This window comes from Camelus dromedarius, chromosome 2, assembly GCF_036321535.1.
Source record: "Camelus dromedarius isolate mCamDro1 chromosome 2, mCamDro1.pat, whole genome shotgun sequence".
NCBI classification, from domain to species: domain Eukaryota; kingdom Metazoa; phylum Chordata; class Mammalia; order Artiodactyla; family Camelidae; genus Camelus; species Camelus dromedarius.
The window spans coordinates 59,969,419-59,981,969 of record NC_087437.1 but is presented as its reverse complement, the minus strand read 5'-3'; the positions used below and the strand labels follow the sequence as shown (position 1 = coordinate 59,981,969).

The 12,551-nt window shown below is 31.4% G+C and overlaps 1 protein-coding gene across 2 annotated transcripts in view; it reads left to right on the top strand.

Moving 5' to 3' along the window:
* The window catches only part of ACAP2 (ArfGAP with coiled-coil, ankyrin repeat and PH domains 2), a 126,695-nt gene that overhangs the window by 68,719 nt on the left and 45,425 nt on the right, over positions 1–12,551 (top strand). For both annotated transcript variants that reach the window (XM_010994396.3, XM_010994394.3), the window contains exons 5-8: positions 2,678–2,736; positions 4,342–4,525; positions 8,038–8,082; positions 11,149–11,244. In XM_010994396.3, coding sequence (XP_010992698.1) covers positions 2,678–2,736; positions 4,342–4,525; positions 8,038–8,082; positions 11,149–11,244 — 384 coding nt within the window. The remainder of the gene's footprint in view (positions 1–2,677; positions 2,737–4,341; positions 4,526–8,037; positions 8,083–11,148; positions 11,245–12,551) is intronic.

Here is a 12,551-nt window from a genome sequence, read left to right as displayed (position 1 = left end):
GTAATTTGGTAGGGATCACATTAAACCTGTATACTACTTTGGGTAGTATGGCCATTTTAACCATATTAATTCTTGAAGTCTAAGAGCATGGGATATCTTTCCATTTCTTAAATTCATCTACTTTCCTTTATCAATGTTTTATAGTTCTCAGTGTGTAAATCTTTCACCTCCTTGTTCAGGTTTATTCCTAAGTATTGTATTGTATTGTATTGTATTGTATTGTATTTGGTACAGTTTTAAAAGGGATTGCTTTTTTACTTTCCCTTTCTGATATTTCATTGTTAGTATAAAGAAATGCAACAAATTCCTGTATGTTAATCTTGTAACCTGAGATGTTGCTAAATTCGTTTATTAGCTCTAGTAGTTTTTGTGTGGAGTCTTATAGAGTTTTCTCTATGTAGTATCCTGTCATCTGCATATAGTGACAGTTTTACCTCTTCCCTTCCAATTTGAATCTCTTTTATTTCTTTTTCTTGCCTGATTGCTATGGATTGGACTTTCAATACCATGTTGAATAGAAGTGGTGAGAATGGGCATCCTTGTCTTGTTTCAGATTTTAGCGGGAAGGCTTTTAACTTTTTCACTGTTGAGTATTATGCTGGCTGTGGGTTTGTCATAAATAGGTTTTATTATGTTGAGATATGTTTCCTCTATAGTTATTTTGGTAAGAGTTTTTTTTTTTATCATAAGTGAATATTGAATTTTATCAAAACTTTTTCTGCATTGAGATGATCATGTGATTTTTGTCCTTTTGTTTGTTGACATGGTGTATCATATTGATTGATTTGTGTATGTTGAACCATCCTTTTGTGTCCCTAGGATGAATCCAACTTGAATGTAGTGTATGATCTTTTATGATCTTGAATGTAGGTGTTGGATTCAGTTTGCTAATATTTTGTTGAGAACTTTTGCATCTGTATTCATCAAAGATACTGGCCCTTAATTTTCTTTTTTGGTAGTGTCTTTTTCTGGTTTTGGTATCAGGGTAATGGTGGCTTCGTAGAATGAGTTTGGGAGCGTTCCCTCCCTTCAGTCTTTTGAAAGAGTTTGAGATGCATTGGTATAAGTTCTTGTTTGTATATTTGGTAGAATTCCCCAGGGAAGACATCTGGTCCTGGACTTTTGTTTGCAGGGAGGTTTTTTTGTTTTTTGTTTTTTTAAAATTACAGATTCTATTTGATTCCTAGTAATCAATGTGTTCAAATGATCTATTTCTTCTTGATTCATTTTTTGTGGACTGTATATTTCTAGAAACTTGTGGATTTCTTCTACGTTGCCAAATTTGTTGGCATATAATTGTTCTGAGTGTTTTCTTATGGCTTTTTGTATTTCTGTGGTATTGGTTGTAATTTCTTCTCTTTCATTTCTTACTTTGTTTATTTGGATACTTGCTGTTTTCTTCTTGGTGATCCTAGCCAGAAGTTTGTCAATTTTGTTTACTCTTTCAAAAAACCAGCTCTTGGTTTTATTGATTTTTTTTCCATTGTTTTTTAATCTTTATTTTGTTTATTTCCTCCCTGATATTTATTATTTCTTTCCTTCTACTGACTTTAGGTTTTATTTGTTCTTCTTTATGTGCTTCTTTTGGGTGATAGGTGAGGTTGTTTATTTGAAATTGTTCTTATTTTTTGAGGTAGGCCTGTATCACTATGAACTTCCCTCTTAGGATTGCTTTTGCTGCATCCCATAGATTTTGTGTGGTTGTGTTTTCTAAAATTTTATTCTTGACTCTGATCTTAGCAATCATTTAACCTGAAGGGCTGTATAGTATTTACTTGAATTCAGTATGTAAAACATTTAAATCCTCTGCTCTTCCTAAATGAGAAACCTCTAGCTAAGGTATAAGGGAGTTTTGGAGTTGTTTTCACTTGCTGTGTTTTGATATATTAAAGTAAGATTTTTGTGGTGGGTAGAGTAGAATTTGAATTATTCTTTTAGGTTGTCTTTCAAAGATTGAATTAAAATCAAGGAAATAAATTGCTATACTGATTGAACATTTTATTTAAATATTAATGCAGATTTGGTTTCCTCTGTAAAGAGAAATAATTTTATTTTTTAAACAGATGAAATTGGCTTGAAAATCATTTTTCTTAATGCTTATTTCTTATGTCATCTTCTTTAAGAAATATAGATTTTATTAGAATTGTAATTTTTTTATTGAAGTATAGTCAGTTTACAATGTTGTGTCAATTTCTGGTATACAGCATAATATTTCAGTCATATATATACATACATATTATACTCATTTTCATATTCTTTTTTCAATATAGGTTACAAGATATTGACTATAGTTCCCTGTACTATACAGAAGAAACTTGTTATTTTATATATAGTAGTTAGTGTCTGCAAATCTCAAACTCCCAGTCTATCCCTTCCCATCTCCTTTACCTGCTGGTAACCATAAATTTGTTTTCTATGTCCATGAGTCTGTTTCTGTTTTGTAAGTAAGTTCATTGGTGCCTTTTTTTTTTATTCCACATATGAGTGATATCATATGGTATTTTTCTTTCTCTTTCTGGCTTACTTCACTTAGAATGACGATCTCCAGGTCCATCTATGTTGCTGCAAATGTCATAGAATTGGAATATTGATGGACGGATGTAATGGTTACAGAACTAATGAAAATAATTTTCTTAGTTTACTTTATAATTGTTTAATGTTCCTTCTTTTCTTTTAGATCCTATTTGACCAAACTCAGAGATCAATTAAGGCACAGCTTCAGAACTTTGTTAAAGAGTAAGTCAATTGCAGTGAAGAGAGTCGTAAGAAAAGCAACCAGCTAATGATCACATGAGGGAGTTGGTATCTTTTGAGAGAAGTTATAGACCATGACTTACTGAAAATATTAGAGTTTTTGTTTGTTTGGTTTTTTTCTTTGTGAAATGTATATTGCATTTCTTCCTGAATTACTCTGAAAGGAGTCAGACTTCATGCCTTTCAGTGAATCATTTATATTGTGAAATTTGTGTTCAGGATACATAAATTGAATTGTTATAGATTTTTAAAAAATTTAATGTAAATAAATAATCTAATAAACTTTCAGAATCAAAGCAAATCCCAAAAGTGGTTGAAATACTATCCTTTGTAGTTATCTCAATATGGTATTTTCTTTGAAGATGAGATAATAGAATATATGTGAATGAATAATGGAGGTGCATAATAAATAATAAAAGCAAACTTTTTGTGACATAGTCACCATGTTTTATGTGAAATGAAATGAAACTAGAAATAAAAAATACCTGAACTTTCCAGGTAGGAAAGTTTTCCTTTTCCATGTTAGTAATTCAGTTTTTCTCTTTTAATTTCTGACTGAGGATGTATAAAATTACAGTCAAGTTGATTATGATATAGCTTTCAAATGTTACAAGCTATAAATAGAGGCAGACTTCATGAACATAATGCACTGCTGTTTTAGTAGGTTAAAATTTGTTGTTCTGAAGGTGATGTTTTATAGATTGTTTATAATTACTTCATAATAGACTAACATTCAGAATGTCTTTATAAGTGTATACATGAAAATTTATGCCTTCTTACAAAGAGTTTAAAGTCTTTGTTAGGTATACTTTATTATTATTATTTTAAAATCATTTGTCTTCAAGGCATTTTGCCTAGTTCCTTGGTAGAAAAAGTAAATGCAAAGGGTTGCTGTATATTTACCTAAGATCATTAATGAATCAAGATTTCAGATTTTCAGACTGTTGAAATGGATATTGTTACCCTTTATTGATACATAATGCTTTCGAAAGCATTATGTATGTGCATTTTAAGAATATATTCATGCCCTTTGGCCCATAACTCTCTTAAACAAGAAATGAATGTTGTTTCATAAACTATGGTCTCTAGACCACCCATAATCCTAAATTCATGGGGGTATTTTTTAAAAAAACCCCTCAGATTTCTAGGATTTATGCCAAAGACATAAAGAATTGAATTATCACAAAGACACCCTTGGAGTTTGCATTTTTAACAAGTTCCCTATGGTGTATACTACTGTTTAAAAGTCATTTGGTTAAATATTGGTACATGTCTCTGAATTTGTCTTTAGTAAAAAAAAAAAAAAATTAACTTTGCCTTTTATGTTTCTGTAATGTTAATTTCAGAATGATAATTTATTTCTACCTGTAATTATATAGACTTAAGTAAGGAAGTGTTAGCTGACTATATCAGGAATAGTATGGACTCAAAAAATAATGTATATTTTAGTTGGAAGAGCTGTTGAGTGTTACTGCACAGTGAATCAAATAAACAGAGGAACATAAGCATTAAATTCTAAATGTAATTTTGCTAAGGTTTTTGTTTAGAAGAAGTTTTATAAGAGTTTCACTATTTTAATTTTTTTAGAGATCTTAGAAAATTCAAAGATGCCAAGAAGCAGTTTGAAAAAGTCAGTGAAGAAAAAGAAAATGCATTAGTAAAAAATGCTCAAGTACAAAGAAATAAACAGCATGAAGTTGAAGAAGCCACAAATATTCTGACAGCAACAAGAAAATGTTTTCGACACATAGCCCTTGATTACGTACTTCAGGTACATTTATTATATGTTTTCAAAAAAATGCTTACTGAACATGTCATTACTTTTGAGTAAATGTCCTGAAAAGAATAAGTAATACTATTTCTTTGAGTTTAAAACCATGATCATTAAGCCATGGCCTTTTGGGAAAATTTTCCATGTGTCTGAGTGTCTACCTGTGTATGTACATATATGTGTATGGATATGTATACCTTTGGTTTTGATTTCTTTCCTGTTCACTTAACATTATACTTCCCCCTTTTCTCAATGTTGTGAAAAGCATGATTAGTTGCTGAATTTCATTCTATGGAGATGCTGTGTCCATTTAATTAACATCCAGTTATCTGACATAGTATTGCCAGTTTTTACTGACAATAATGAAAATACAATTTTTACTAATTGTAAGCGATATAACATCTTTGTATTCCAATCTTTTGCCACATTTCTGATTACCTCTTTAGAGTAGGTTCTTAGAGGTATGAAAGCTCACATTGTGCCAAACAAAAACTATTTCTAGAAATAATGTTTTCATATTTACATTAGTTGCTGTTCTTTAAAAGTAGAGATTGATAGTTGGTAAATTGTGATGATTTGGGACAGTGGAGTTCTCATAGATGGTTGACTTAACAGTGATCACAGAATATTCCTTAAAAATATATACTTAAGTAACCATATGCAAAATAGTGATTACAAACTACTTAGATAACTTGTGCAAAATGGTAGAAAACGACTTTAAGATTTGTTTCTACTAAGTTCATATTCAGTAAGTGAGAAGTTAAATTTTAAAAAATTAAGTACACTCCATTTATTATTGAAAGGCTGCTAAAATGGAGTAGTCTGTATTTCCTGTCTTCCTCTTACCTACTTCACATTCACACCACTCCCTGCAGTAGTACTGAATCTGGCTACCCACTACTGAAATGGCTGTGTTAAGGTCTTATTCATCAGATACATTTCAGTTTTTAACCAACATGACTATTGCATTTCACTGAAATGGTAGACTATACTCTTTTTCTTGAAACATACTTTTGTCTTGATGTATCTTAAACCACTTTTAGATTTCCCTCTTACTTTTCAATTTCCACCTTGGGTTTCTATCCTTTGTCCACCTTTACAGTCTCCCTTTTAGGGTTCCATCTGTGGTCTTATTGTTGTACCTTACAGTTTCATCATGTCCTTTGCTTGAATACCGCTATAAATAGATGACAAAATGGCCTTTTCTCAGAAATATCTCATTCTTTTGTGTCCAAAACTGAAGTCTCTCTTCTTCCCAAATGACTTCTTATTGCCCTTACCTAGCTGAGTGGTATCAGCTTCTTAATCATAGAAATTCAAAATTGGAGAATCACATCAGATATACTCTTCATTTTCAGCTCCTGTATCTAACAATGAAAACTGCCTTGAGAAGTTCTATGTAACTCTTAAATCTGTTCTTTCTCACTCTGCTGCATGTCCAACAGCAATTCTTACTGTTTCTTATCTAGAGTATCAAGATGTTCTTACACAAATTGGTCTTTCTTGCATTGCTTTTACCTTCCCATTAGCAATTCATTCTCTGTTCTGTGGTCAGAGTTACTCATATTCTCCAAGTAAAATGAATCATTTGTGCGTCTGCTTCCTCTGTGCTGCCATTATACTGTCATGCACGTTACAGTTAGAGCACTTATCCCATTTATCGTGATTATTTATTTATGTGTCTTTCCTACTCCTAGATTGTATCCCTTCCCTCTGGTCCAGTGGTTAGAAAGTAGATAGTTAATGTTTATTTGGAGGAGTGAATGGCTTAATTTAAAATTTTATTTGGGGTGGGGAAATTCAGCTAAAATATTCATTATCTTCAAACTTACATATTATAAATTATCCATTTCCTTTGGTGTCCATCCAGTAGTTTTAAATTAGGACCCCGCCTCTTTTGTAACTATTAGCCAATTTGGTTTTTCTGACAAGAACCTTTGTGTTATTTTATTATATGACCAACGTGTCTATTTTAGAGGGCAGTAGGTTATAAATATTCAGATTTATAAAGTTTGTCATGCTTTAGCTTTTCTAAATATTTGAATATACTTTTGCTTTTCTCATATATGCTGTTTTTAAATTGCCAAAACAGAAAAAAAAAGATACGAAACAGAGGCACTTGAAATATTTTTCTAAGCTTTTACTTTGAGCATTTGAAAGTTAGTATTTTAGTTTTCAAATCTGAATAGGCCTTGAAACGGACATGCAGAAGAAACTAGTGCTTAAATAAGCAAAGTTACTTGGATTTTCCTGAGTCTGTTCTGTTTTCTGATCAGTGCTTTAAAATTATCTTATAAAACAATAGGCAGAATATTCAGTGGAAAGTACATATTAAAAAGGCAGATATTCTATAATTTTTTGACGAGTTTAGCAAAGAGTGATTGTTTTCTTGTGTAAACACTTTATTTCATTAAGCTGATATATAATAACAGACAAAAATAAAATGTTTGTTAGGAATTTCTAGAGATGGGGTAGATATCACCAGAGACAGTTTTCATAATTTACTGATCTTGCAATAGTTTAGTCTTATTAAAATATTTATTTAAGGTCCATTAATTTATTTAATTTATTTATATTTATTGAGTGTTTAATGTATACAACTTGGAGAATACTTTTGTGAATAAGGCAAGACCTTGATCTTATGGAGCTTACATTTTAGCTGGGGGAAATAAATAAATAAATAAGAAAATATAAGGTAGTTATGTAAATACTATGAAGGAAATAGAATTGATGTACTAAAGAGTGCTAAAGAGCCTACTTTTGACCTTTGTAGGAGATAGTGTTTAAGGTGGGACCTGATAAGAGCCTTGTGTCCATCTGGGCAGAAAAATCACGACATGGAGACAGAACAAATAGATGAAGGCCTTGAGGTGGGAATGGTCTTGGGCTATGGTTGGAGCACAGAAAGGGGGAAAGTAGAGAACTATCTTGGAGAGGTAGGCCTTGAGGGCTATGGTAGGGAGTTGAAAGGTAGTAAGATAGATGTAACATGGTCTTAGTTATTATTTAAAAAGATCACTCTGGTTGCTCTGTGGAGAATGAATGGTAAGGAGTCAGGAGTGGAAATGGACTAGTTTAGAGACTAGTTTAGAGACAGCTGTGGCTGTCAGGAAAAGATACTATGGTGGTTCGTGGCAGTGGTGAAAGCGATGAGAGTTTGTAGTAACGATTGATGTTGAAGGATTTTAATGAGAGCAATTAGATGAGGGTGGAGAAAAGATGGAATTCTAAGAAACTCAAATGTTTATCAAATGATAACTGTATCACTATAATATTATAATTTAAATATGGGCATTTTTTCTTTGAGTTGAAAATGGATGAGTTTCATTGGTATGTTTGTCTTAACTGTTTTTGCAAAAAGCGAGTCTAAAGGTGAAAAATTTGAACTGTGTTTTTATTTACTTTTCTGGGGAAGTATTAAACCATTAGCATAAGCAAATTTTACAACACTGCATTCTAGATTAGTTTTTAAAATAATGCATGGGTGATTAACCAAATGTATTTTCCCTCAGATTAACGTCCTTCAATCAAAAAGGAGATCAGAAATCCTGAAATCAGTAAGCTATATATTGAAATGATGTTCCAAATATTTTAATATGAAACTAAATATATGTGTTTTGAGTGTTTGAAGCATCATTGTATGTGTATGCGTATATGTGTAATTATTTATTGACTTACTTATTTATTCCAGGTTCATAATTAATCTTACTAATCTTTTTGTACTGCTTATATGTTACTTAGCCGTTTTTTGTCTCCTTCATGTAGTTATTTAGGTATGTCTCATCCATTAATACACTGTGAACTACTTGAGTGGACATTTAAATATTCAAGACTGAGAGTATCATTTACAGAATTCTTTCCCTTCGGGTGGTTGATGATGATGTATGAGCCCTTTTGGAGATGAAATTTGAGGATCACTGTTTTTTCCCTGAGCCTTTACACAACCATAGCAACAATGATTTTTTTATTTGCCCATTTTTTTGTCCTAAAGTTAACAAGGTGGGCAGAGGATGGTAGTGGTATAGGCATTACATTCTTTCATATTTTGAGAACCTTAGAAACTATTTCTTCCCTCTGACTAAGATCATTGAAGTTTGTTTGTTTCTCAGAGGACCTTAATGATACTGCTTTTTGATCCTTGTCCCCACCTAGCTTTGTCCTAAATTCTATGTTAATTTTGTTATTTCTTATCAGATAAATACATTGTACCTCCTGTTTACCTACATCTACTTTTCCAGATTGAGAGTAATGTATGTTAGTTGTAGAAAATTGGAAAATAAAACGTATGAAGACAGAATAAAAATACTTATAAATTCTACTACCAAGAGAGAACTACGGTTAATACCTTGGCGTAATCTTTGTCTTTTTTTTCTGTGTGTGTATGTGTGCCTGTTTGTGTGTATACGTGAACATGTATGTACACCTTTTAAAATTATATTTAATATTTTAAAAACAAACAAAATAAGAATCATTCCCATATACTGTCTTATAACTTTTTTTCACTAATACACTCTAATATCATCATATGTCATTAAATATTTTTTATTTACCAATGGCTTTTGTGGCCAGGTAGAATTCTACCATGTGAATATACTAGGGGAAGGGCAGACTCTTTTTTGAAGGGCCAGGTAGTAAATATGTTAGGTTTTGTGGGCCATATGGTCTGTGTTGCAACTACTCAGCTGTGCTGTTGTAATGAGAAAGCAGCCACAGATATGTAAATGAATGGCAGGACTGTGTTCCAATAAAACTTTTTTTATGAACATGGAAATTTGAATTTTATTATATAATTTTCACATGACACGAATTTCATGTCTTTTCATTTTCTTTCAACCATTTAAAAATACAGAAACTATTATTAGCTCATAGGCCATCTGAAAACAGGTGGTGGGGCTGAATATAGTTTCCAGATCACAGTTTGTTCACCTTGAGTATATCATAAATCAACTTCACCCATTAATGGGTTTTTAAGTAATTTTCCTGTTTTTGGCATAAAAAATAGTAGTATACAGAGAAAAAATGTGACAATGAATATATATATGCTCATGTATAACTGAAAAACTGTGCTCTACGCTGGAATTTGACACAACATTGTAAAATGATTATAAATCAATAAAAAAAATTTTAAAAAATAGTATTATAGTGATCATTCTAATGAATAATATGGTTATTTCCTTAGGATAGAGTAAGACAAGAGATTAGTCAAAAGGTTTAAGCATTTATTAAGATTTCTAAAAAATACTGTCAAATTTCAAGTGTTACACAAAATTTCCACAAATAGTGTGTAAGAATGAACATTTTTCCCACATTGTACCAACCCTGGGTATTAATTTTCCCTACTCTACCCACAATTTGGTAGATAGAAAATGCCATATTACTGTTTAGTTTTAGATTTCTTTAATACAGGTGAGTATGAACATTTTTTTCCCCTTTTCTTTTTCTTGGCTGGTTGTGTTCTCTATGTTCTTTGTCTCTTTTTCTGTTGGAATCTTCATGTTTTTCATATTGATTTATAACATCTCTTGTATATTAAGACTATTAGCTCTTTGTCATGTGTTTTTTTTTTTCTAGTTTATCATTTATCTTTTAATATGCTTATAATGCCTTGGGATTTTTTACATTTTTATGTAATTGTAGCTATTAATCTCTTCTCTTATTTACATAATTAGTATTTTTAAAATCGTATTCACAAAGTTGTACAACTGCTGTTATCTAATTCTAGAATAATCTTTTAGTGAGCTTTGTCCTTTTGTCTGAGAGTTTTATTTTATTGGTTTTTCTCTTCCAAAATTTTTTCTTTTGAAGGATTCTTAAGAATTAAGGACCTTATGACCTATTTTAGATTTCAGAGAATTAAATAGATGTCTCTTCTTGCTAAAAATAACTTAGATGTTTAGTGGATTCAGTATAGCGATTGGATTATTTAATTCCTTCTCATGTAAAAACTTAGCTAAAAAATAAGAAATGATTTTTCTCTCATGAATAAGTGAAATACAGGAAAACTTGAAAAAAATCTTCACCTATTCATGACATTTTTGGAAGGAATATAACAAACCCTCTGTATTGGCAAAATCTGTTGCCTCATTTCATTTTGGTATCTTAGAATAAGAATGAGCATTGCCTCTACTTTGGGTTGTGCGTAGTGATCTAGCAGGTTGTGAAATGTTTGTGATTGTTTTGTTTTGAGAGCTTTATATTTCCCCTTCTGATCTTTTAATGTTTTATTTGTAATTTAAGGTTTTGCCAGTGAGTTTGGTTGAAAGACAGAGATATTTTATAATGTCCCTAGGAAGGTGGTGAACCTATTGAAAACTTGCTTCTTTGAATTATTAAAATATAAATTTTGATCATCTGGCTACACTGTAAACAACTAAAATTTGAGACATTTAATTTTAAATCAATTGGAAACTTCTTTTAATTAAATTTTTCTTATATTTGCAGATATTTCTGAAATACTCTTTTAAGAAAAATGATGCAGTTTAATTTTAAATAGGTTTGATATTTTGGGCTCTTATGGAGTAATTTTTAAACTATAGTTAAGATAAGAATTTTTTTTAAATTTCAGAATGTTTATCTAATGAATGATTTTAAAATGCTAACTTTTTTTTCCCCCCTCATGTTAGATGTTATCCTTTATGTATGCCCATTTGGCCTTCTTTCATCAAGGATATGATCTGTTTAGTGAACTTGGGCCCTACATGAAGGATCTTGGTGCCCAGGTAATGTACTGTACTTCGTGATTTTGTGTTATATACCAATATCTGAATTTTTTTTAAGTTGAGATTTGCCTGACGTATAACATTAGTTTCAGGTGCACAACATAATGATTCAGCATATATATATATTGCAAAATGATCACCACAGTAGTCCAGTTAACATTCATCATTCCACAGTTATAAATTTTTTTTCTTCTAATGAGAACTTTTAAGATCTACTCTTTAAACAATTTTCAAATATACAATACAGTATTATTAACTCTAGGCATCATGCTACACCCCCCCAGGACTTGTTTATTTTATGACTGGAAGTTCTGTACCTTTTTATACCATTTTACCCACTCCCCAGCCCCCACCACTGGCAACCTCCAGTCTGTTCTGTGAGTTCTTTTTTTTTTTTTTTTTCAGATTCCACGTATCATTGAGATCATACAATAGTTGTCTTTCTCTGTCTGACTTATATTGCTTAGTTTAATGCCCTCAGGGTCCACCTATGTTGTCGCAAAAGGCAGGATTTCCTTTTTAAAATGGCTGAATAATATTTTATGTGTGTGTGGATTTTTAATCCATTTATCTATTGATGGACGCTTAGGTTATTTTCATATCTTGGCTAAATAATGCTGCAGTGAACATGGGGGTGCAGATATCTTTTCAAGTTAGTGTCTTTAATTCCTTCAGATAAATACCTAGAAGTGGAATTGTTGGATATGGCAGTTCTATTTTTGATTTTTTGAAGAACCTCCATACTGTTTTCATAGTGGCTGCACCAATTTCATTCTCACCAGCAGTGTGCAAGAGTTCCCTTTTCTCCACATCCTCAACACTCATTTCTTGTCTTTTTGATGACAGCGATTCTAATAGGTGTGAGGCAACAGACAGCTCATTGTGGTTTTGATTTACATTTCCCTCATGATTAGTAACATTGAGTACCTTTGACCACCTATTGGCCATCTGTGTCTTCAGTACAAAAATCTCTTCAGATTCTCAGCCCATTGTTTAATTGGATTTTTTTTTTTTGGTGGGGGGTGGTGCTACTGAGGTGTCTTGAATTATTTATGTATTTTGGATATTAACCCCTTATCAAATACATGATTTGAAAATATTTTCTGCCATTTGGCAGGTTGTCCTTTCTTTTTGTTGATAATTTTCTTTGCTATACAGAAGCTTTTCAGTTTGATGTAGTCTGACTTATTTATTTATGCTTTTGTTGCCTTTGTTCCAGTGTCTGTATTTCTAAAGAAATTTAGCATATTGGGAAATTTGACATTTCATTTATTTAATGAAGAAGTCTGGTGCTACAGAAGATTTAT